Source organism: Tursiops truncatus, chromosome 12, assembly GCF_011762595.2.
Source record: "Tursiops truncatus isolate mTurTru1 chromosome 12, mTurTru1.mat.Y, whole genome shotgun sequence".
NCBI classification, from domain to species: Eukaryota; Metazoa; Chordata; class Mammalia; order Artiodactyla; family Delphinidae; genus Tursiops; species Tursiops truncatus.
This window is the reverse complement of record NC_047045.1, coordinates 82,229,928-82,254,756: the sequence shown is the minus strand read 5'-3', so window position 1 is coordinate 82,254,756 and position 24,829 is coordinate 82,229,928. Positions and strand designations below refer to the sequence as shown.

The following is a 24,829-nucleotide window of genomic DNA, read 5'->3' as shown; positions in this document are numbered from 1 at the left end:
ATCCCAAACCACAATTAATCCAAAGTGAAACAAATCACACAATACTTATTGTATTTTAGAGGAAGATTTCTTTCATCATCACACAGACATTGACCATTGTAATATATTCCAGTCATATTTATTTTGGTTATTCAAAAGGAATGACCAAAAATAGGAAAAAAATTAGTATTTTCATTTTTATTTGTATTAGGTATTCTTAAAAACTTATGAAAGACAAGAGGAAAACAGTCCATTTAAAATATGATGCCTAATTACAAGGTGGTCTTTGAATAGATGCTTACAGCTTCGATATTTCTGCCTATCAACCACCAGTTGTTTTCTCCCCTCGGTGGTTGCTCAAGTGTAAGTACGGTTTCAATTCCACAGAGTGAACTATGATTTCTAAATGACCTCCACAGTGTTATTAGTCGTACTGTCCTTCTTATCCCCCTGCTCAGGGGTTCTCAACCGAGACCAACGTTACCACCCCAGGGGACACTGGCAACGTCTGGAGATATTTCTGGTTGTCCAAACATGGGGTGGGGGGGTGTTGTGAAATCTACTGGCATCTACTGTGCAGAGGCCAGGGATGCTGCCAGACATCTTACAACACACAGGGCAGCTCCCCCAAACTAAGAATTATTGACTGACCTAAAATGTCACCAGTATGGGGGTTGAGAAACCCTGCCCTAGCTCAAGCTTTGTTGTCTTCCCTAATTAATAGTACAACAGCTCCAAACTGGGTTCCCTTTCCACCCACCCTTAAACACACACATATGTACACGTCTCTATCAGGTAGTTCCTCTACACAGTATTCCAAAATATTCTCAACATCCAAAATCTCTCAACAGCCTGATTTTTGCCCACTTGACTTTACTAACCTCCTCTCTCACTACTTTCCACTGTATACACCAAGATCCAAGCAAATCAGACTGCCTGATATTCAGCGAGCCTTCTCATAACCCTGATCCTCACACACCAATGCCCAAATGTTTCTCTTATTGGTCCCTTCCCAATTTGCATCTTTTGAAATACTCCCAAGCTGAAATGCCTCCATGGCAGCAATTCCCAGATGCTACTAGGAGGATCTAATCTCTCCCTCCTCTGTACTTTAGTGTGACAGTTTAGATCCTTAAGGCTACAAGTTCCTTAAGCTCAAGAATAATCAATATCTTATATAATTTTGTACTCTCCAGAATTCATTAACTCAAACTAAAAGAAAAAACAAAAGTCCCCTGCCCTGGTATCTGAGTGGGGTGACAATCTGTAAGAAAGAATGTTTATAGAAAAAAAAAAAAAAGAAAGAAAGAATGTTTATAGATAAATAAGACAAATCGGATTGACAAAAGGAAAACAAACGTTTATCAAAACTACTTGTAATTTCAAGAAGTCCTTCTTCTTCAAGAAGTCAAGCCTTAATGTGACTGAGAAGACTGATGGGCTGCGGGAAAGTGTGCATGAGACCAAGACTGATAAATGGAGTGCAAAATAGGAAGCGGGTGAAAATGGGAAATAATGGCAGAGAAGGCAAGGCTCTGCCTTGTCATGAACTTGAAGGCCTTTCTGCCTGTCTGCAGCTAGCTTTCTCAATTAATTTGACTGAATGAAAGAATAAATAACTCTTCTTTTAAATTACACACTTTTGACTTGAGGTGCCTCTAGTAAGTACTGGTAATTGCTAAAGGAGAAATAAACTTGGATTAGGAACGAGGAGGTCTAGAAGGCCAACACGAACCAGCCACGGGACCATTAAGAAGTCATGTGACGATTCAGATTTTTATCGTCTCCGATTCTAATGTTACACAGTTCCAAGAAAGATCCAGGAAATTTTTAACTTAGACGCATGGGAAAATGGAAGAGAGGGAGAGTGGGGAGGACACTGTAAGAGTTCAAGTCCCTGGAGTGACTTAAATTATGACAAACTGATTCTTCCCTAGCATTACACCAAACGTAGATAAATTAGTTACGGTAGAGTTGATGGTGAAATACCTTCAGCTGCTGCAAAGCTCTGGCGATGACGGGCTGGCTGGACGTCTGCTCCTGGCGTAGAGTCATGAGTCCTTCGGTGGACTGCTGGAAAGTTTTTCTATGAATTATGAGATGCGCAGACTCCATGACAACTAGTAAAAGATTATCCACCTGGGAGGAAAAGCAAGCACAGGGCTTAAACACAGACCCACTTAGTTTTCCACTCTAGTTCAACCCCCAGTCTCAAAACAAGACCAACCTCAGGGCCACCAGGCCAGCAACCATCTGATCAGAAAGTAGTTGTCAAGCATAGCTGCTCCCATGGAGCAGCACACTGCAGGGGGCACTGACGGTTCTGATCTCCAGCGCAATGGGGAGGAGTCCCACGGAATTATGTGGGCATGAAGTCTTTGAAGTATGCTAGAACTCCAAGAGATTCATTACTCCTGGAGCAGAGTGTGTGTTTGTGTGTGTGTTGAAGCAGCATGTGGAGATAGAAAATGCAGGAATAAGAGTGGGATGAGATGAGGGGCCTTGCATGAAACAGAAACCAAGACTTTATTATTTGTCTTCCTGAAGTGATGGTCATTGCAGTATTTTGAGTAGACCTGTGATGAGATGTATGAATTATAAGGATCATTCTGGAAGTACCAAAACAAGCGAACAAATACAGAATTGGAGGGAGGGAAGGCGAGGGTTGAAGCAAGGAGGGCCCTGCAACAGTCCAGGAAAGGGGTGATAAGGTCTGACCACGGCAGCTGCTCTGGGGATGCAGAGAAAGGCTCGTTTACTAGAAAGGCTTCGGTGCTGGGCTAGTGACTAAGTGGAAGTGGGGGGAGGCTGAAATTATATGAACTGTCACATCCTGGTTTAAACAACTGAGTGGACAGAGCACCAGTCACTGAGACAGGGAATACAAGAGAGAAGGCAGATTCGTAGAGCTGAGGGGACAGTTGGCCAGGGTGCCCAGCTCTGGTCTGGCTGAGTTCGAGGTGCACATGTGCACTCACCACCGCTGTTCCAGAGCTGAACACAGAGGCATGAGGAGGCTTCTTACAGTTTGAATTACTGAGTTACACAGATTGTCATGGGATCCCTGTTAGGTAGGCAGGTGAAAACCTTGACTACAAAAATGAAAACTTAAGTAGCCAGCAAATCAGAGTACTCGGAGAACTGGGATTTCTGCAACTACAAGTTAAAGGAGTAGATAACTCCTTTCAGATCAGGGGTGGTTGGATCTAACTACATACATGGCTGGAGTAAGGAAAGATACAAATAAAACTTTTCAAATATTTGGTATAATTGAACATACTTAAAGAATTTGCCCGAATATTTTAGTACAATAATGCTACAAAACTATCTATCAACACATCAAGGTCTATTTTGGGCAAGTAGATACTTGAGACTGCTTAAACCAATCATTCACCAGCTGCTAACAATTCCTTTTTCCTAAAAGTATTTTAAGTAAGCAATACTGCTTCCAGGCAGGGTGGGGAACGGTGGGGCAGGGACTGGGAGTGAGACAGACCTGCATGCTTCTCAAGGTATCGACAGTCTCCACCTGAGGCACAATTTTGACAGGCTGTGCCTCCCACGTGGCCCAGCTGCCATCTGAGTCCTGAGTGCGGTCACTATGTTTCGTTAGAAGCAGATAGGCGTCAATTAGTAGTTCGTATGAGTCTTTCGAGCAGTCCTTTCCTGCGGCTGCATTGAGTAATTGCAAAATAATACTCTTCTCCTCAGCAAGGGTGTCTGGAACAAACACCTGCAAGTTTTCTAAGCCAGGAATTTGTACCTGGAAAAGAAACAATCCAAAATCTTGAATTAAAGAACACAGTATATTATAGAAATGTTATTTAAAAAACAAAACAAAAAAACCTAGAAAAAGTCAAGTGGGTTTGGGCAAGGAGATGTGGGAAAGGCATTAATTAGAGCTATGAAGGGAACGGCAAGTCCCGTCGTCCCTGGGCATCCACAGAGGCCTGGTTCCGGGACCCCCTCGGATACCAAAATCTGTGGATGCTCGAGTCCCTTATATCAAGTGGCGTAGTATTTGCACGTAACCTATACACAACCTCCCGTATACTTCAAATCATCTCTGGATTACTTATGATACCAAATACAATGTGAATGCTAGGTAAACAGTTGCCAGCATGTTGCAAATTCAAGTTTTGCTTTTTGAAACTTTCAGGAATGTTTTTTTCCTAACTATTTTCAATTTGCAGTTAGTTGAATCAGCGACTGCAGAACCCGCAGATACGGAGAGCCGACTGTAACTCAGTTCAGTGTGACTGGAGGAGGGAGAGTGTGACTATACTGGGGGAGAGGCTTGGTAAAGTTTCTCCGCATACAAGGAATCCTCCAATCTCTTTATTTTCAACAACAAAGAGAACACTCATCAGGGGAAGAATGTCAGCCTGAAACAACCTCAGTGAATGCCACTGCAGTGCAGTTTTTATGCAAAACTGCTCCCGCAGAGCAACGCCCTGCAGTGGGCACTGGTGACTGGGGTCTTCGGCACCAGGAGCAGAATCCCAGGGGAGCATAGGCCGCACGACGTCTTTGAAAGAGAAAGTCACCTGACTCAGTGAAAGGCAAATGATGTTAATACAGATCTACTAATTATCCTTGACAGGGGCACCGTAAATAGCCTTTTAAAGATCACTGGAACAAGGTACATATGTGATTACGTTGTGCGAGTCACACATAAACACATGTGGGATATAACTTCCCGTGACATCATACACATATTCTGAAAGTACTAAGCTCAAACAGCTTAAATGGGAGCAAACATGGTGACTCAAAAAGTGGGTCTAGTGATGGCCAGGACACTGACGTCAAAGATTCACGTAGAAAATCTGAATTGTTTCAGGAAATGTGAGGGTGAAAAAGCAATTACTTAAAAGCAACACATGACTTTATAGACATTATTTTAAATATATATGTGTAACTAATTTGATAAATTATATTGTATGAGTAAATGTTTGGGGTTTTTCTTCTGTATTCTTAAAACAAGTTAGTAAGTCAAGTATGAAAAACTTTTTCTAATTGTTGCATTGGGAAATTATGGAACAGCCTTAAAACTGGGGTCCACATATGGACTGCAAAGCCTAAAATATTTACTCTCTAGACCTTTAAGAAAAAGTCTGTCTGTTTTAGAGTAAAGTAAGAAAGGTAAAATAATTATGCCACCTTAAATACATACCTTAACGTACTGTTTTGATTTCAGGACATCCAGAAGGTCTCTAACTGGGGCTGAAAGTATGAACTCTGCAGCTATTTCCAGGTCCTAGGATCACAGTTACAAAGAAACTTCTTTAGGGTTAGCTTTTTAAAAAATAAAAGAAAAATAAGAAAAAAATAATAACTAATCAGGATTGCTAACTCACCTTTCTCAGCATTTTAGCAAATCCAAGTGCTTTGGAGGCTCTTTCTCTAGCCTCGTGAAAGAGCTCCTTCAGTGCTCGACTGATCTCTATAACAGATCTCCTGCCAAGTTGATTGAAATCCAGTTAGAATACATTACGGTATGCCAAGAAATACACAATACAGATGAAGCAAATTCCAAATCACGTTAATAGAGACCGAAGATGTTAGAAGCTAGCAATTGTTGGGAATGGATTCATAATATTCAGAACCTTGCTCCCCACAGCTTTCTAGAAAGTACTTGTATTTTTTAAATAAGGAAGGCACACTTAACCTCCAAATAGGAGTATGCTCAATCTTCTAAAGGCTTCATTAGGATAATTCTTGGAGTTTGAAATAAGTTCTTGACTCCCAGCTCATAATCTAACTAAAAAGGAATATATATATATAATAGTAGTGAACCATCAAACGTTTAACGACCTGCTCCCCCCAAAATATTGCCTTGTGTGGTGTTTGCCAATTTTCATGGTGAGAATACTCCCATCACAGCTGTTTTCAATCCACCAACAGGACATTGCTGAGCTATGACTTGGGAAGGGATGTACACAAGGCCCGTGGCCTCTCTGCAGCCAGGACAAGTCAGCCCCACAAATCACTGCACGTGGACCCACGTCTAGATCCATCCCTAGTAAACAATCAGGGCATTATCAGACCCATTCTCTACTTCACCATCTTAATTCTTGAATTCTCGTATTTTGAATCTTCCATGTTTGCGTTCAAAACTGCAAGACCTTCTACAAACTAATTCACCCCATTTCTCAGCTATTAGGTATTTTCCCAGGTGAGAGCCTATGTGGTCACTTCTTTCTCTAATCCTGGCATAAAGACATCCCAGTGTTCTGAAACCCAAAAATGTGGTTTTTTATCAAATTTTGGAAAGTGAGAGAAAACATCTCTAGAGAAGTTAGTTCTGCCTGAGCACTTCCTAATGTTGACTCATAGGATATTGCTGATAATTGGCCACTAAATAGCTATATGAGTATTACATATGCCACAAAAACAGCACTTTAACATGGTTCATCCTCAATGCCATCTGCATAGAATTGGAGGAAATGCAGTAGGTGTGCAAGCCATGGTTTCGGGTTCTCAAGCTTAAAGTTCAACAGAAGGGATAAGCTTAGTATAAAAGCAATAAAAATGTACCAAATATCAATTAAATGTATTCATGGACTGCTACAGAGTCTTTAAAGGACAGAAACAATGATTTAATTAAAGACATTCCAGAACATGTGAACGAATTCTACCCTACTCATTTTTAGTCAACTTAAACAACATTTTCTCGAAGGACACTGTTTTTATTAGGCTAAATAAAAATCACCTTCAAAGACAATTTTACATAATACCATAACTAAGGGATCATATAAAAAGACAATACAGTAGTAAGAAATAAATCCCTTTATGTCTACTACCCAAGTTCTTCAAGTCTAACATGATTTGGTTTCAACAAGGCTCATTACCAAGAATAAAACTACATGAAATAAAAAATGGGAGAGGAAAGAAAATTCAGCTTCAACCTTATTTCATCTGAAGCACTACTATCATCAGCACTGGTCCAAAACTCTGCACAGCTCTCCTGTAAGCCAGATTCTAGAAAACTTCCTGTAGATTTCAGCAGCATTCCTGCAATGTCACTAAGGGAACAAAAACAACAAAAGTAAACCAGAGAAGAAAAACTGTCCTCACTCATTCTAATTCTTGAATGAGAAACTCAAAGATTCAGCTATTACTTTAATAGTTTAAAAATCAATGACAGTGAGAATTTTCTTTTAATATAAAATCACGATTAATGTGAAACAAGTAGAAATCTCTATTATGGAATGTATGTACCTTTGTTCTACAACCAGTTTTTCATTATAAACCTTAAAATCTTAAATTACATTCACAGTTGCTATGTAATTATCACACAAATGTTATTTTCATCTTAAACAAATGTTCAAAGTGGTGTAAAATGGCCTCAAACATATACCTACAACAAAATATTTTTTAAAAGCTTAATGAACTAAACGGTGGCATAAGAAATAAAGTGAATTCCTTAAATGCAATTGTTTTTAAAAACTTCCCTCACAGTTAGCTTTCATAGTCAATAAACATGAACTACTCTAATCAGCTGATGCTTCTCATCAAGTATACAATCTAAATACTAGGGTTAAAATGCAAACCCAAGCATATAAAATCAATCTAAATGAGTTTAGTAAAAACTCAACAGCAGCTTACTGGCTTCTATGATGAAAAGGAGCTTACAACCTAGTAAAACAGAGCAGGTAAGTCTACAACCAACATCGGATAGGGCAGACGGTAACTGCTACGGGAGCTGTCTGAGGAGTGAGATCAAACACAGCTGAAGGTATGAGTTCAATGGGCCTTGCAGGCAATGCAGAACTGTAGCAACTACAACAGTGGGAAGAGTGGCTCTGACAGGAAGAGAATGGAGGAGGGGGAAGGAAAGTCCAGGAAGAACAATAAATATGATCAAAGGGCATGATGATGTGTTAAGCAAGAGGCATGTTTGTGAAAAGAAACTGTCAACCTGGAAAGAGCAGAGGAGGGGGAAATGAGACCAGGAAGGTAGCCGGGCCGTGCTGTGGAAGGCCCTGGATGTCATGTAACTGTGTGATTGTCCTTTGGTAGGCAAAGAGGGTGGGCTTTAAAAATAACCGAGTGGGAAAATGTCCTGATTGGAAACGTGCTTTTAAGAGCAGTAGTATACAAGGATATTCAGGATCAATTTATTCAACAAATATTCAGTATCTGTTATGGAGTAAGCAGTACTGAACAAAACAGATAAAATCCCTCCAGTGAACGGAGAAAAATAAATAAATAAAATTTAAAAATATATATATACAGTATTTCAGATACTGATAAGTTCTATGGAGAGAAATAAAATAGGGAAGAAAGCTAAGGTGTACTTGCAGGTAGGAATTTCAACTTTTAATATGCAGAAGGTAACACGTGGCCAAAGACCTACAGGAAGTGGGGAAATGAGTCATGGAAATAACTGGTGAAGAGCAGTCCCAGTAGAGGGACCAGCAAGTGCAAAGAGCCTGAGGACAGAGCAGGCCCAGCCTATGAAAAACAGGAAGGAATCTCCTGTGGCTGCAGAGTGAGCACAGGAGAACCTAGGAGGTGAGGACAAAGATTTACTGAAAAGTGAGACTGTACCAGGCCTTCTGGGCCATTGTTTAGGCATTCTCGCTTTAATTTGAGTAACGAGGAGAGCCACTGGCGCATTTGGAGCAGAGGTAAAAATGGTCTGATGTACATTTTAACAAGATCACTGAGAATAAACCATAGAAGATGAAGGGCAGAAGCAGAGAGACTACTTAAGAGAGCTACTACAGCAACACAAGAAATAACAGTCTGGGAAGAGGGGAAATAGGCAGTGCTGAGCAGAGGTCAGATTCTGGATGTATTCTGAAGGGACAGCCACATGGAATTAGAGGTGGTGTGTGAGAGAAAGAAAGGAGTCAGGGTTAATGTCAAGACTGACCGAACCTGGGAGAAATAGTGTATGAAGCAGAATGTTGCACTGACACAACAAACGCCCAGAACTAGAACAGTGCAGGTGGACAGTCCCAAAGCAGAGGCAATGGAAAAGCTCTGGAGCTTCTCAGAACACGAATATGAAGTTGAAGGCCAGACACTGCACTGAAAGGAACCTGAAGGACAAGCAAAAGATAAAAACAAAAAGACTGACAGGGTACAAAGTGAGGGTACAAAGAAATTATATAACAAGAATTGGTAGTGAAATGCAACAGTAACCTTGTAAAAAAATTTCCTTAACAAAGCTTGACAGCCTGAGAACAGAAGATGCAAACAGAAGAAATTACAGGCAAAGCAGAACAATGGAAAATTAAGAGGGGGAGAGATGCTGAAAATGGTAGTGAATGCATTTCTTCATAAGGCTGACTATGAGAACCAATCTGAATAGGAAAACAGGACAGACTGGGAACCTCGGCCTGAAGGACTGGATGAGTCCTGAGACAAGAGCAAGTTCACTGTTCACTCAAAATAAAGACAGAGGAAAACATAAAAAGAACTGGTGGTTAGGGCAGAAAAGTGAATACAACCTCCTGAGATGCTGAGCATGGAACAGAGACCATCCGAGTGAGGACAATGAGTTTCTGAAGTGAGAGAGAACTCTGTAAACGGTGAAGTCCTAAAGAGCGCACATAAAGGGAGGGGAGGGAAACACGAGCTGGGTATAAAAGAACTCATAAAATGGAAATGAAGAAATAAAATGGCTGATGGGGCAAGTGAGAGAAGGCAGCACCAAAGAACTGCAGCAGAGTTTAGAGCCAAGGAAAGGCCTGGTCCTCAGTCAGTCGGCAGGGGGGTGGCCCCCAGCAAACACCACGCACCCCACATTCAACATTCAGGTGCCCGTACTCGAGAAGATACATTCATTTCCTAGAACAGACAGACCAGTGAGCACTCCCCCCTCCCTAATGCTTTTCCTTGGTTTACGTTTCAATTCTTTCACCATATGTAAATACCCAGTTTATAAAGAGATTCTGTGATTAGTATTACATTCCCAAAACTGTATCAGTGAAAATACGTACTTGTTAGGCTTTGGAAGTGCCCATCAAGACTGATACAAAAGGTCTACAGGTCTACTCCACTTGTCAGAGGCCTTAAATTCTCCTCCTTTTGTATAACCAAGAGGGTGTATTCGAAGGCAGGATTTCTCAACTTCAAAACTGACATTTTGGGTGGATAATCTTTGTTTGGGGGGGCTGTCCTGTGCCCTGCGCATTGTAGTATGTTTGGCAGCATCCCTGGCCTGTTCCCACTAGATGACAGTAGTCCCTCCCGGTCAGGACAATCAGAACTGTTTCCAGACACTGCCACATGTCCCCAGGGGGCAAATCACCCCTGGCTGAAAACCACTGCTCTAAGGATAACAACGCTTGGGAGAGGGGCACACAAAAGATATGATTATCATTTTCATGTAACTAAACATTCAAACATGTAGAATAGAACTGGCGAGCAAACCAGGAGTACAAGTGAGAAAGGAAGACAGGCGTATAAGGATTCCTACCAGAAAAGTTTTCCAGCCTGTGCTTCTCCTCCCCGGATGTAATGGATTATTTCTTTGGTGAAATTCCATTCTTCTTCTAACAGATTCTTTAAACTATGAGATGCCTGAGGTAATTGCTGTAGCATTTGGATCCAGCTTCTCATGTAATCAAAATATACCTTAAAATACAAAAATGTAAAAGTAGATATTTGAGAATAGAATTCAACAACCCACAATGTTCATCTCTGTTAACAGGAAAGCTATAAATCAGAAGGGCGAGTGGAAGAGGGACCACTGAGGCGTGAAGCTCTGAGAGAAGCGAGATTCTGCATCGCTGCTAACTGACGTCTAAAATAGCATTTTTCTTTAATTGTATAACTCAACTCCTCAGCAATTTAACACAGTATTCACAATTGCTGCAAGTTACTAAGAAAATAACTACAATATTTGCACTGTATAGAAAAGTACGATCAAGTTAAAAAAATCAAAATAGCATACAGAAATTTTCATTATTAATATATTGTGAAGAACATTCCTTTAAGAGGTTGGGACCTTTATTTCTTTAATTGCTTATTTTAACTTTAGATGGTATCTTACGTGTTAAAAGGAGGAAATGAGCACACTTCTCCCCACTATACCTTCCCAACATCCAGATTTTCGTGATATAATTTTTCAAGGTTTATGACATATAGATTATGATCTATAACCAAAATACCCAATCTTTCTAAGGTGGGGTTTATGCCCACCACAAGTCCTCTACAACAGCTTTCCCAGTCCTAAATTCTTGACTTATCTGTCGCTTAGCAGGGTTTTACTATCAAGGAGATTTTCTCAAGACAGGTTTACAATTGTTATATTATGAAACATCACTGTTTGTGGATTCTTTTACTGAAAGGATAACTTGACTGGATATAAAATACTTAAGTTACACATTCTCTCCCTCAGAACCTTGAAGACATTACTCTACTGCCTTCTAACACAGTGTGTCCTGTTAGCATAAAGAAAACTGATGCCACTAATCGCCACTCTCCTGGCTCCCTGAAGGTGGCTTCCTTGCCCTGCTTAGATGTTTACAGGACCCTTTCTCTAGTCTTGGATTTCAATTATTTCACCAGGCTACATCTTAGGGTTCACTGAAATGAATATTTTCTGAGACCCAACAATAACTTTCAGTAGGCAAAAATCTGGGGTCTTTAAGAAAACTGCCAATTATCTTTGGATAATTCCGGGTCCTCCTCCATCCAGGCTGTGCAGCATGAATCTCCAGTCCTGGGTCCACTATGAATACAGCTGTGTGTGTGGGACCTGCAACTTGTGGGTCTATGACCACCTCATCCAAATGAAACAAGTCTTTTGTACAGCGGGCCCAGGACCTCCCTTTCCATTCCTGAATGCTCCTTCACCTCCTTGGCTTCCCTGAAACCTGGCTGTCCTGAGAGCTGCACTTCTCGCTGACAGCCCTCTCAAGGGACAACTATCTTACAGTATATCTCAAGGGTTGCAAACAGTCGGCATCCTCGTGCACCCCACTGCTACTTTCAAACCATCACTCTTACACAGTCTTACTTAAAAACAAAACAAAAGAAATACCCTACCCCTTTAAGACTGATGTCATCAGATAGACCATCGACGATGCCCCCTCTGCACACCATCACCTACTGATTTTCAACTACCCGTCAGTTGTCAGACTCCAGCCTGTGACTCAGTCTTCTCTCCATCCCAGGCTCAGCCACGAGCTGTGTGACTTAACATCAGGTGCACGACGCCCTGACACCATTTCAGTTCCGTTCCCCCATGGCCTCCAGTTCCAACCACCTTTTCTCCTCTCTGACAAGGTTTCGTTTCAGATCCTGCCAATACCAGAACCGCTCAAAGCCCAATTCAAACACACTGATGTTAAAACCTCCTCTCCTCGCTCCAGTTTGCTTGCCCAACTCCCCCCTCTACACTGTTCTCTTCACTTTATCTGGAACTCCAGTCCACTGGTTCCTCTTCTTCCTCCAACTCACTCCTCTCTTCCCTGGGTCCCTGTCCTCCTTATTCAGCACTCCTGTCCGTACGCTCATGTCCCTGCCACCGTCGTACACCTTGCCATTCCTGGAATGCTCACACTGCCTTTTCCCACCTGCCTCTTCTCACCTGCCTGTCAAGACGAGCCCAGCTCCCTTCCCCGTCCGCACAGCCCAGCAGCTGAGGGCCACGAGTCACACGACGGGGGGAGTCGCTCTTCTACACAGTCACACTCACCAACCACACGGCACACATTTCTGGTAATACTTGTACCTCTGCTCAGCTCACTTTCCTTCTCTCTACAACCACAAGTTTGAAACTTCTCCATTTTCCTCAAACTGCCAAAACCCATCCTAACCCACTCTCAGCAGATGATCTCGTCTCTCTTCACAAAAAAACTTTAAGTCATTAGATATAAAAGCTCTCATCGTCATGAAACAAATAACAGAAACCTACATGCTGTTACCTACCATCCTTCCCTTTTTCACAGTAGAGGAGCTGTGCTTCCTGCTAAGCCCAGCACTTGTGTTTTGAGACCCATTTCCTCGTGATACCCGAGGAATCTGACACCATCAGTCTTCTCCTTTCTCTTATATATATACACGTATGAGATTTTCTTTCATCTCTTACCCTTAACAAAATCAGTGCCAAAGGCTTTCCAATGGTCTCGGGTATCTTCCATTTAAAGAACTCTCACTGGACCTACCATCTTCACTATTCATCTTGCTGCACAAACTGGACAGCCAGCAATCACTCTCGATACCTCCCCCATATCCAATCCAACCCTGAGTCCTGCCAACTTCACTTCCTTCGCTTCTTTCGAATCCTCATGCTTTTTCCTAAATTTATGCTATTCCACTGCAATCCAGGGACTAGCGTGTGCACCACTAGACTAGTCTCTGCCTGGTCTTCTCCCATTGACTCTGGATCCCCCCAGGCTGTTCCTCTAACTGCAGCCACAGTGGTCCCTTCCCAAGGCTTTCCTGGGAAACTTCATTCCAAAGCTGCTTCCCTTATCCTGCATCATCACAGAAACTTTGCATCTGCTCCCTTCTCTGTCAGCAAAGTGTTCCTTTCAATCTCTCTCTCGCTCTTTTTTTTTTTAACTAAAAAGTAAAGTGGCTTTAAAATATTTTTACAAATAATATCCAGAATGAACAAATGTTAATATTTGGTCATAATGGCTTTAGATATTTTTTCGAAGAAATAATACATCACAAAGTTAATTTCTCCTTGGGTTCTTTCTTCACTTCTCTCTTTCCTCCCTCCTCAGAGGTAACAATTATGCATTTAGTATGTCCCCTTCTGGTTTATATGTTTTTTCAAATAATCTGTTATTACACAAATTACAAGATACAGTATTGTTTTATGTAAGCTTTCAAATTATTACTACATAAGTTGGATTATAATACACACAGCAACTTTCAGATAAATTCCAATTGTCCCTTCCTGAGAGACTTGCCTCACCGCCACGTGAACTCAGACCTTACTGTGAGAGTCCATAAAGGACCCGTGTCTCTCCTTTGATGTTTTTCACCGTTGTAATGTTATGTCTGTACAATTATTTAACAGTCATTTTCCCCATCGTTCTTAAACTCCAAGAGGGCGTTTATGCTCCTTACCGAGCCTGCAGGACCCGGCACGATGCCTGCCTGGTACACAGCAGACACCCAATAACATCTCTAGAATGGAAAATTGAGTCTTCTCTGCTCCTTTGTCCTTTTTCTTCTATAGGAACACTAACTGTGCAAGTCTGAGCTCTCCCTTGTGTGTCTCCTACAACTCTCCATCTTGTTCATCATTTTCATATTTTCACTCCTTTTAAGTTCTTTTTATGTGATTTCCTTCAAGCTGTCTATCACATATTCCTACATCACATACTATGTTTATTGTTTTGGTTGTTTCTAAAGGCCAGGGCCAGGGAAATGAGCTAAGAAAGCTCACAGCTTCCATCTGGTTTTGCTGGCTCAAACCAGTACTCACCAGTTACTTCCTCGGAAGCAACTGCATGCATAAGTTCCTCCGTGTTTCGAGTCAGAAGGATGATGCAGCACAGAGTAAAGACCCCTCAGTCACAGATATCCTGCATCGTAATTTGCTGATCACTGCTTCCCCTCGCCCTTTTAACCCATCTCTCACTCGGCGGTCTTCCCCGGCTTACAGGACAGGATACTGTTTGGCAGTATGTCCTCTATGGGGACATGCCCTGCTGCCTACTGACCATTCACACCCCAAGAGACCACAGCTCTCAGTCGCCGTGGACGGGCCCTCCGCATCTAAAGGAGGGCAGGTGGAGCAGCAAACAAGGTGACCGCCTCTCCGAAGGCCACTCCTCCCTTCCTGACAAAAACACTGACTTTGTTTGGGCTCCACCAGTTTGCAAACTATGCCCCTGCACTAATCCATCTAGCACACTTCGGGGCACAGTTTTAAAACTATCGATAATTTCTAGTTCTTCATCTGTGAAATTATGGAGATGAACTAAGGCACATGATGCCTCACACAGAAAATTGGCAGCAGAGTCAAAACTAAATCCTAAGCATTTCTAGCTCTAACCAGCTGAGAATTTCGGTACTTCCCTTAACTGAGCCTTCTGACATCTCACAGGCACACCAAGGGCTGGAGGTGGATGACCTGGAAGGCACAGCCTAATTCTCACCCTTCCTGCCTAATCTCACCCTTCCTGCCTCAGCAATTACGTGGTGAAAGGTGTGGCGTGCGCCTGTAGAGCCATCTAAGACAGTTTGGAAAGCAAAGCACATTTTGTCTTTTTAAACTTCTGGTTTAACCATCCACAGAGAGAAAAATTAATTTCCTTGCTGTTTTTTACCATTAACTCTTCAACGATAAAGACTTTTCTGACATAAGCAATATATACAGTATTTCAAAATGTAGCTACGTTTTACACATTCTGGTCTTTTATGTATTCTCCCAAACGATTAGGAAATCATTTCAGACTCAAAATTATTTCTCGTAAGATGCCAAATATAAGTCCCTCCCCAGCCACACTCTTCTTTCTCTCCTTCTACTACAGAGGCTGAAAAGCTAAATCTTTGCATTCCCAGCCTCCATTACAGTGAAGGGGCCACACAAAGGTCTGGTCAGTAGGATGCAGGGGACATCTGTTGGGTGGGGCTTCCAGGAGAGCTTTCGCTGTTCTGGACTTAGCTGGCAAGGAGACTTTTCCCCTCTGCCTTTCTCTTTAGAAAGTGAGGGTGGTGTCTGGAGGTGCTGCAGCCATCCTGAGGCAGGACACAGTGAGATGTCAAGCAAGGGTGAAAGCATTCCAAAAACAATATGCCTACAAGCTTTGCTGTTTTCTGTATTATTTCATCAACCTGCCACATTAATCGTCTGTGCATATACCCTAATGACTCTAACATGGATTTACTATGTACTAACACTCTACCAAACCTTACAGAAGACAAAAGCACTTCATTCACAGCCCCTGGCTTGTGCAGCCTTCAGCCTAATTAGGGAAACCTGAGGACAGAGAGGTGGTACATCGCTAAGTATTAAATAGTGTGGTTATGATTAGAACCCTGTAAGAGTTCAGAGAAGGTATAGATAGATGCACATGAAAGGTGAAAAGTGTCAGACAAAACTTGAAAGTAAATCTTCAGTGGGCAGATAAGGAGGAGAGAAGACATCGTGAGCAGGAAGGAATAACCGGGGCAGAAGTACAGAGGCTAGAAGAGCACAGGGAAGCACGGCGCGTGTGAGAAGACACACAAGTCAGACATCTCTCCCCACTGTCCTGACCATCAGCATTTTGTGCAGATCCTCCTCGAAGGCGTCGATGTTGCAGTCGGTCTCCTCCAGGTGGTCCAGGACCTCGTGCAGCATGAACTGGTAGTACTGCTTCATCAGAAGGCCACCCTTCAGCACCTCCTTACACTCTCTCACCAGCTGCAAGACAACAGGCACAAGTTCGACCATTTCACACACTCTGACCAGATTATTTGTCGGTTTTCACACATTTTCCACGTAAATCCTCAAAAAGCTCGGGAAAGAGAAACTTGCCTCTGAAAACCCTAAAATATTTTCCAGTTTCTTTGTCAGTTCATTTCACATAAATATCTCAGTGATCTCAACTGAATAATTAAAACAAAACAAATCAGTGAAAACAAAAGTATTTAACAGTACAGCATGAATACACAAAGAAAAACATACAGGCAGAAAACTGATTTGCTAAAATACGTTGTTCTACAAGTAAATTTTTATAGAAAATAAATTCTACAGAAAAAGATCTATTTTTCTACTAGTTTACATTACAAGACAAGGGATACAAGAGAAAAACTTCCTCATGCGACTGGTCATTTTTAAGCAAAAACATAATAAAGATTCAAATATACTTACATACCACAGAGCCTGGTGGCCTTTGTAATAATTTAGCAAAGTTTACCTACCGTCATTTGTGGCTTTTACCATCAAAAAACTCAATCACAAAAACAAACAAACCTAAGATTAATCTGATAAAATTAAATGGAAGTCAAGGGGGGAGAAATGAAAGAAAACAAAAGGATGAGTGAAACCGCCACGTGTAGGCCCAGGAGGTACTGTGAGAAGGGAGGGAAGGTGCAATGAGAGGACCTTTACTGTCCTTCTACCAATAACACGCTGGTCACACGCCTTCGAATTCTAACCAGCAGGGACTGTGAGACAAGATCACAGTTGCACTAGTTTTAAGATACATTATCAAGACACGAAAGGATCCACGGTGCTGCTACAGGGAAAGTAAACTGGTACAAACTTTCTAGAATCTAAAAATGTATGACTCACTAGTTAGTTTTTACGTTTTATACTCAAGCAATAATCAGAGATGCAGACTAAAACTTACATACAAATATATTTATCACAATATTATTCAAAACAACGATGGGGATTAAATAAGTTATGATGCACTTATATGGTAGAACACTAATGCAGCCACTTAAAATCTTATTTCTGAAAAAAATTTAAGGATGAAAACACATATTCTTTTCTTTTTTATTTTAAATTATATGTGCAGAAAGTATGTACACACAGAAAAATAAATGGATAGAAATACACCAAAATGTTACAGTGCTTATCTCTGAATGGCAGAATAATAGGATAACTTTCATTTTTATCTATCATTTTCCGTACTTTTCAAATTTTCTAAAATAAACATGGACTGCTTTTACAACAAGATCCCCTTCAAAATGTTTTTAAAATAATTACCCACAGTAACGGCTAGAGTTAAATCCATTAAAAAGTAACGGCTAGAGTTAAATCCATTAAAAAGTGTTAACATAAATTTCTGTTAAAGATGTCACTTAGGTGCTTACAACTCAATCTGAATGCATTAAAGCCAAAATTTCTATTTTATTTTTACTCTAGTAATGCTATCTTAATCTAAGTATTGGTTTTTTACTTTGCAAAATGTTTTAACATAAATTACTGTTTAATCCTCACAACAGCCCCTTTAGTAAAACGTAAACTCCCCCTTGTTTCAGCAGCTTATGTTCCTGAAGTATGTATTTGTTTTGTGGGGAGGAGAGGTAAGCATTTTACCAAAACTTCCTAAATAACCGCTACAACATGTAGGACAAGTGAAAAGTGTGGCCCAAGTGGACAGAAGGAAAGTAACTAGAACCAAGATGGTGAGAAGGGAGTAGTGCGCCAGTGGACGCAGAGCTCGGGCTGTGCTCGATAAGAACTGAAGCGACGACGGTGAGGTGCAGGACTCCACCTCCAGTTCCATCAGTCGCCCGGCTCCACACCTAACTTAACCAACAGCGTCAAGTCCTCTTTCGTACTTCTCGCACCGCCCGTCCTTCAACTTGCACTCATCCCCTCTGCCCATCCTGCCATTCAGAGCCAAGGAGCTCCTGGCCCTTCAAACTCCAAGGGGACGGACAAGCACAGTCCACACAAAACATAGTAACTGTTTTTCATCAAAATTTGAAATGGTTATTTTAGATAGTGAATGTCAATACGGTAATATCATAAGGCATAAATATAAACGCTCTTCAGCACACACTATGGTAGATACAACTGCTTCTAGCCATTTCTCTGTTACCCTTGGAGTAGCAAACTCACTAGAAAATCCCACTCCAAATTAATAATAATTAAGAAAGCGAAGCTGTCATTGTGGCTTAAACCATACGGGTGCCTAAGCCAGCAAAATGGCCAAACACATCCCACCCCTGCGTACTGCAGGCATCTACCTGCTTACGTAACAACAACAACAAGAATTTAAGAATTTAAACTATCTCTTATGAGTGAATTTTAAGTTTCCAGTCCCCAAAGACTGATGCTAATAGGATATGGAGGGTCATATCAGCACCACACTTTCATAACCTTTTCGAATGAGGAAGTGGAAGATAGAGAGGTGGAATCATCATCTCATCTTTGAAGAATGCATGGAGAAAAGAACAATTAGGGGGAAAATCCTAAAAATAAAAATGCTGAGCCTGTAGGAAAATGTCATAAATGCTCAATATTTTTAAACAGTCTTTGAAACAAACCTGCTTAATACTCAAGAGAGATGGTTCTCCAGCAGGTCTCTGTTCCAACCTTAACTTGAGACATTCGTGTATGACATTCAGAAGGACTCGACAGAGGACCAGGAAGGCAGGTTCGAATGAGGGTAAATCCATGGACTTCAGCTCATCCCACGAGACAGCGCTGCATTTCTGCTCCGAGGAAGGCGGCGTCCTGGACAGCTGCACGTAATCAGAACCCCACATGGGATCCGGAAATTCAGAAAACTGTAATACAAATTCAACAGAGCTGAAAAGAGCATCCAGGAGAACTTGGTACAGTTGTAGTTATAAACTAGGACTCTCTACAGTTTGCTGACAAACCTATAAAAATCGTAATTTTACAGGAAAAATAATCTTTAGAATAATTCACCATTTTCAACGAAGACCTAAAAAGCTCTAAAAGTATTAGAAAACCGTAACAAGAACTAAAATGAAATTGTAATATCTTTATCAAAAAAGTATAGTAGGAAAAGAACCAAGTTCACCTTTTTCATCATACATTTTGTTTATCATACCTAAAATAATCGGAGCATTTAGTTTTAAGGCTATACACAGTATTATCCACAACTATCTCTAGACTGACAAAACCAGAGAATTATTAAATTTGAGAAAAGATTACAAAACCAGGTAGTCATTTGTGTAAACATAAAAACTAGTGGGTTTAACTAAGTCTTTTGTCCACTTGTTCTCCTGACCTATACCAAAGGAGGCTGAAAGAGAAAAATTCATAAAATTAACCTGGCTGGTCCCACTCAAATATATGTTATTTGGTGTTTTCTAGGAATCCTACTGTTGCTCACCCATTCATACAGTCGTCCCCATCAAACTCCTATGCTTTTCCCCATAAAACAGAAGATTTGGAGATTTCTCAGTGTTCTTAAACCTCTGGCAACATCATCCTGACCAATCATTCAAAGGTCTTGCCTTCTCCTTCTATTGAGAAAATTGAAGCCATCCAAAATCTCAACTTTTCTTCAATTTAAAACATCACCAATTTAGTTATTGTGCCTCCAAATGTCAGTCATATCTGTGCTCCCTGACATTTAGTGAACACTTAACTGGTCTCCCCGACTCACATTCTTTTATGTTCAACACATATTTTGGCATTTAAATTAATACATACTTTAGTTTCCCATAACAGGCAAGAATTTCTAAAATAGCTGCATAATTTGAAAAATGATTACTTGTGATAAATGTGGTCAGGGTTAAGACATGTCTGTTTAAAAGCTTTAGGCAGTATAAATGCTTGTTTCTTCTGGTGTGGAGAATGACATCAGATAAAATATTTATTTAGAGCTCTACAAAATTCAGCAAGCTTTCTAGGATAAAATTCTAAAGAATTCTTTCGGCATTCTCTGTAGTTCCAGCCTGTTGACCCATCTGCTTCAGGCTAACTGGGAAGGGACAATCCCTCCTTCTCAACAACTGCAAGACAACACCGCCTGGAGAAGCAGCAGCCTGGCAGGCCTACACAGCTGCTGAGGAAACACATTCCTGCTGGTGTTGCCTGGGGCGTCAAGCCCCATCCAGACAAAGAGGAACAGACATTAAAAAACTCCTGAGCGTGGAAGAGGGGATGGCAGTTTTAACCAGGGACACCAACGTGAAGAATCAGAAAAGCTGACAGTGACTGAATGTAGGACACAGGAGAGAACAACAAAAATACTCTAATGCAAGATCTCATTAAAGTCCTCTGGAAAAAAAAAAAAGACCAAGATTTCTGAAATAAATTCCATAAAGGGAGTGAAAATAGAATGAATGCTGTCAAAGTCTGAATCAATAATTTAGAAATTAACTGCAGAAATGATCACTATAACCCAGAGCAAAAGAAAAAGGAATAGAAATTTTGAGTGAAAAGTAAGAGAAATGGAGGACAGATCTAGGAGCTGTAAGGTAAGAATAATAGGAGTTCCAGAAAGAACAAAAGGAAGAGGTGGAGGAGGGCTTTCTGCACAGTCAAGATATCACTAATATGTACAGAAGAAGGGAAAAAAACTCTTTGAACAGGGAAGAACCCAAAGTACAATTCATTTACCTTCTCTAAAAAACTACCTGAGGAAGAACAGGAGAGTCTGGTCAAATGAAAATTGGATCAGAATAAAGATCTCCAGGTAGAAAAAGAAAAATGCCCAAGGAAATGAGAAGCCATGAATCTCGAAGAACGTATACAGGCAGATATAACTCCATGATGATCACTTGGTTAAGGACTATAATTCAAGTTTTAGTAAGGAATACTGGAAACTGGAAAAAATAAAACAGCATACTGTGAGGAAAAACCTGGATCTTAAATGCCCAATTATTTAAATAAAACACAGGGAGAGAGGAAAGGGGTAATAGGGTGCAAGAATGGCCTATTTGTTATTCTTTCATTCCAGTGAGAAATATAGTATTAAATGTAGTATAAAATCCCTGAACAATCCAATCAAACTGAAAAGACTCGATAATGTAGGGACATTAATAAAAACTCAATGTAATTATAATCATAATCGCAATGGCATTTTGTGTGGGTTAATAAATTCATTAAATAAAGTTCAGGTGTAAGAAAGTAATGTACAAAAATAAAAACAGCCCAGAAACTTTTGAAAAGAAAGACTGTATGGGAAGAACTGCCCTACACAATGCCAAATCTTACTAATAAACCTACTGTATTTAAAACAGAAAGGTTCTGGCACAGTAATAAACAGGGCAACAGAACAGAGAAACATATCCAATTACCTATGACAATTCAGAATATAAAAAAGGCAGTTCAAGAAGTTGAAAAATAACAGATAATCCAATGAGTATTTTAGGGAATTAAATAAAGAATAGCTACATCCTTCCCTTACCCTACACACTTATGCCTCACATTATTTTTTTTAATTAATTAATTTATTTTTTTTGGCTGCGTTGGGTCTTCGTTGCTGCGCGTGGGCTTTCTCTAGTTGTGGCGGGTGGGGGGCTACTCTTCGTTGCGGTGTGCAGCCTTCTCATTGTGGTGGCTTCTCTTGTTGCGAAGCATGGGCTCTAAGCATGTGGGCTTCAGTAGTTATGGCACGTGGGCTCAGCAGTTGTAGCTTGCGGGCTCTAGAGCGCAGGCTCAGTTGTTGTGGCGCATGGGCTTAGTTACTCCGCGGCATGTGGGATCTTCCCGGACCAGGACTCGAACCCGCGTCTCCTGCATCGGCAGGCAGATTCTTAACCACTGTGCCACCAGGGAATCCCAACCTCACATTATTAAAATTAATCATTTTTTTAATTATATGGCTATTTTAGAAATTTTTGCCTGTTATGAGCAACTAAACTACAGTCATCCCTCAACATCCATGGGGGATTAGTTTCAGGACCCCCTGCTGATACCAAAACCCCTTATATAAAATGGCACAGTATAGCCGGCCCTCATTATCTGTGGGGTCGCATCCACGGATTTCAATTTGATCTGTGGTTGACTGAATCCACAAATGAGGAGCCAGTGGATATGGAGGGTCGACTCTAAGTATTAATGTAAATACAAAACTATATGTTGAACCTATACATTTTGAAAAAGAGATTCCAAATGTTTTAGAACCTAAACACAGAGCTATACCTTAGGTTAAACCATATAAAATTACCATTTTAGTCAATCAAAAATGATCAAGTAGTGGCAATTTGACAGGTCAACATGATAAAAAGATTTCTGAAAAGACAATGATGACAGCAGGATTTCAATTTCCCTTAGTTCCCCCAAAAGGACAGAACAACTAAGACAACAAAATCAGAACTCCATGAGACACATTTACAATAAAACTAGGTGAAAGGTAACTTCATGAACCCCAAAATAGAAAGGGGGAGGGAAACAGTCCCTGGACCCATGTGATACCTCATACCCACACCCCACACCCAACCAGTATCCCAGATCCCTATGAGCATTTGTGCAGGGAAAGCAGAGGGGATTAACGGAGTGTCTGATGGGGCTAAAGGGCCAAATTCCAAAATTACCAATGAATACTCAATAGAAAGCTCACTGCTTCTATTTGAGGGCTTCCTGACATTGGGGATGATTGTGGCACCGGTTCCTGAGTGAAGTCAATGGGTGGGCAATAAGGTCTGAAGGGGCTAAAGTGGTTTACACCCCCAAAACTCTTGAAAGTCTCAGCCAAAATTTCCTTCTAGGACAAAGCTCCACACCCAGAAGAAACTGCTGGGGTGAAATCCAACTGACCAGTAAAGGACAACAGAGGGAAAGGAAAGGGAAGGGCCAGAAAAAGGGGGAGAGGAACACAGCCAGGAGACCTCAAAAAATAAGAGATGTATTACTTATCAATTCAGAAGAGAGAGCTTAAAGCATAAACCTAAATGCTTTCCTAACTCTCTCTTTTCTTAAAGTTCATGAAAACAAATATCATGTTTAAAAATGAACAAGAAAAAAGGATTGTGTTAGAATCCAATACATGGTTATTTTAAGGAAATAACCGTGAGAGAGAATAAGCGAGAGAATTGAGAGAGAATAAGGAGCTGAATAACCCTACAGACAATGAACGCTTGCCAGAGACATGCCCACTAAGCAGGTGATACAGGGACCTGATTCTCAAAGTATGCTAAAAGACATCTTAAAAATCTCAGAAAATATAAAAGAACGACACAAATTTGAATTCGAAACACTCACAAACCAAGTGAAAGAACTCAGAAAATAATTCTTCAAAAATTGTACATCACTTCAAAAATAAAAAGCTAGATGGAACACAAGAGCAAATAAAAAGAGATAATGCCTTCACAGAAATACGAGGGAGAAAATGTTACTTAAAAAAAGGAAAAGATTTGAAATGAAGTGAAAGAGCAGATAGGCAAAGTAGATCCAGAATACATACAGTAGTGGTTCCCAGAGAAGAAAACCAAACCAATGAAACAGAAAAAACTAAAACATGAAGACATTCACTTGAATCAAAAAAAATAAAAACAAAACAAAACCCTGAAACTATACGTTGAAAGGACATCATGTATTCAAAAATATCAATGTGGAAAAACCAGCACCAAGTAAAACTAGTGGAATTTCAAGAAAGACAATCTTTTAGGCATCCAGCTTATAAGTAAATTAATTAAATAAATAAACCAAGGTTCTTTTAAGTGGAAACAAAAAAACTATATTGTCATCAGACTTTGCAATCTCAATGCTTCATGGCAAAAGACAATGAATAACATATACTAAATTTATTCGGGGAAAAAAATATAAGCCAAATATATTATGGCCAGCCAAACAGACTTTCAGGTATACATGTTGCAACTGTTAGGAAAATCCAAGAACTCATGAAACATAGTTTTCATGAGCCCTTACTGAGGAATCTGCTAGGGAACTAGTGTCACCCCACCACAATGACTCAAGGGACTCTGATATGAGATCTAAAAAGGAGCCTTAAAACAAAAGACCAAAACTATGTATCCAAATCTAAATCTCTACCTATCCACCCACCCACCCATCCACCACCCACCCACCCACCACCACCCACCCATCCACCACCCACCCACCACCACCCACCCACCCTCCACCACCCACCCTCCACCACCCACCCACCCTCCACCATCCACCCACCCATCCACCATCCACCCACCCTCCACCACCCACCCACCCTCCACCACCCACCACCCACCCACCCTCCACCATCCACCCACCCATCCACCATCCACCCACCCTCCACCATCCACCCACCCTCCACCATCCACCCACCCCCCACCATCCACCCACCCACACACTACTGCAGAACTAAGACTAGGTTAAGTGATAACTGTAAGGGAGAAAGTACTGTCAATAATGGTTACATGACCTAACAAGGTAGATATACCACAATTATCAAAATCTGGGGAGGAAGTGGAGGGCATATGAAATGTCGTAGCATTTCACTGGAAATAAAAGAAAATTACTTCAAATGAGAACCTGGGTTAAAAAAAGAAAAGGGTAATTATAATATAC

General features: G+C 40.9%; 1 protein-coding gene across 8 annotated transcripts in view; it reads right to left on the bottom strand.

The window, feature by feature from the left end:
* The window catches only part of MAP3K4 (mitogen-activated protein kinase kinase kinase 4), a 117,998-nt gene that overhangs the window by 25,338 nt on the left and 67,831 nt on the right, over positions 1-24,829 (bottom strand). For all 8 annotated transcript variants that reach the window (XM_033867943.2, XM_033867944.2, XM_019951484.3 and 5 more), the window contains 8 exons: positions 18,892-19,134; positions 16,163-16,309; positions 10,412-10,569; positions 6,888-7,004; positions 5,337-5,436; positions 5,153-5,236; positions 3,476-3,742; positions 1,969-2,118 (listed from right to left, as the gene is read on the bottom strand). In XM_033867943.2, the coding sequence (XP_033723834.1) occupies positions 1,969-2,118; positions 3,476-3,742; positions 5,153-5,236; positions 5,337-5,436; positions 6,888-7,004; positions 10,412-10,569; positions 16,163-16,309; positions 18,892-19,134 (1,266 nt within the window). The remainder of the gene's footprint in view (positions 1-1,968; positions 2,119-3,475; positions 3,743-5,152; positions 5,237-5,336; positions 5,437-6,887; positions 7,005-10,411; positions 10,570-16,162; positions 16,310-18,891; positions 19,135-24,829) is intronic.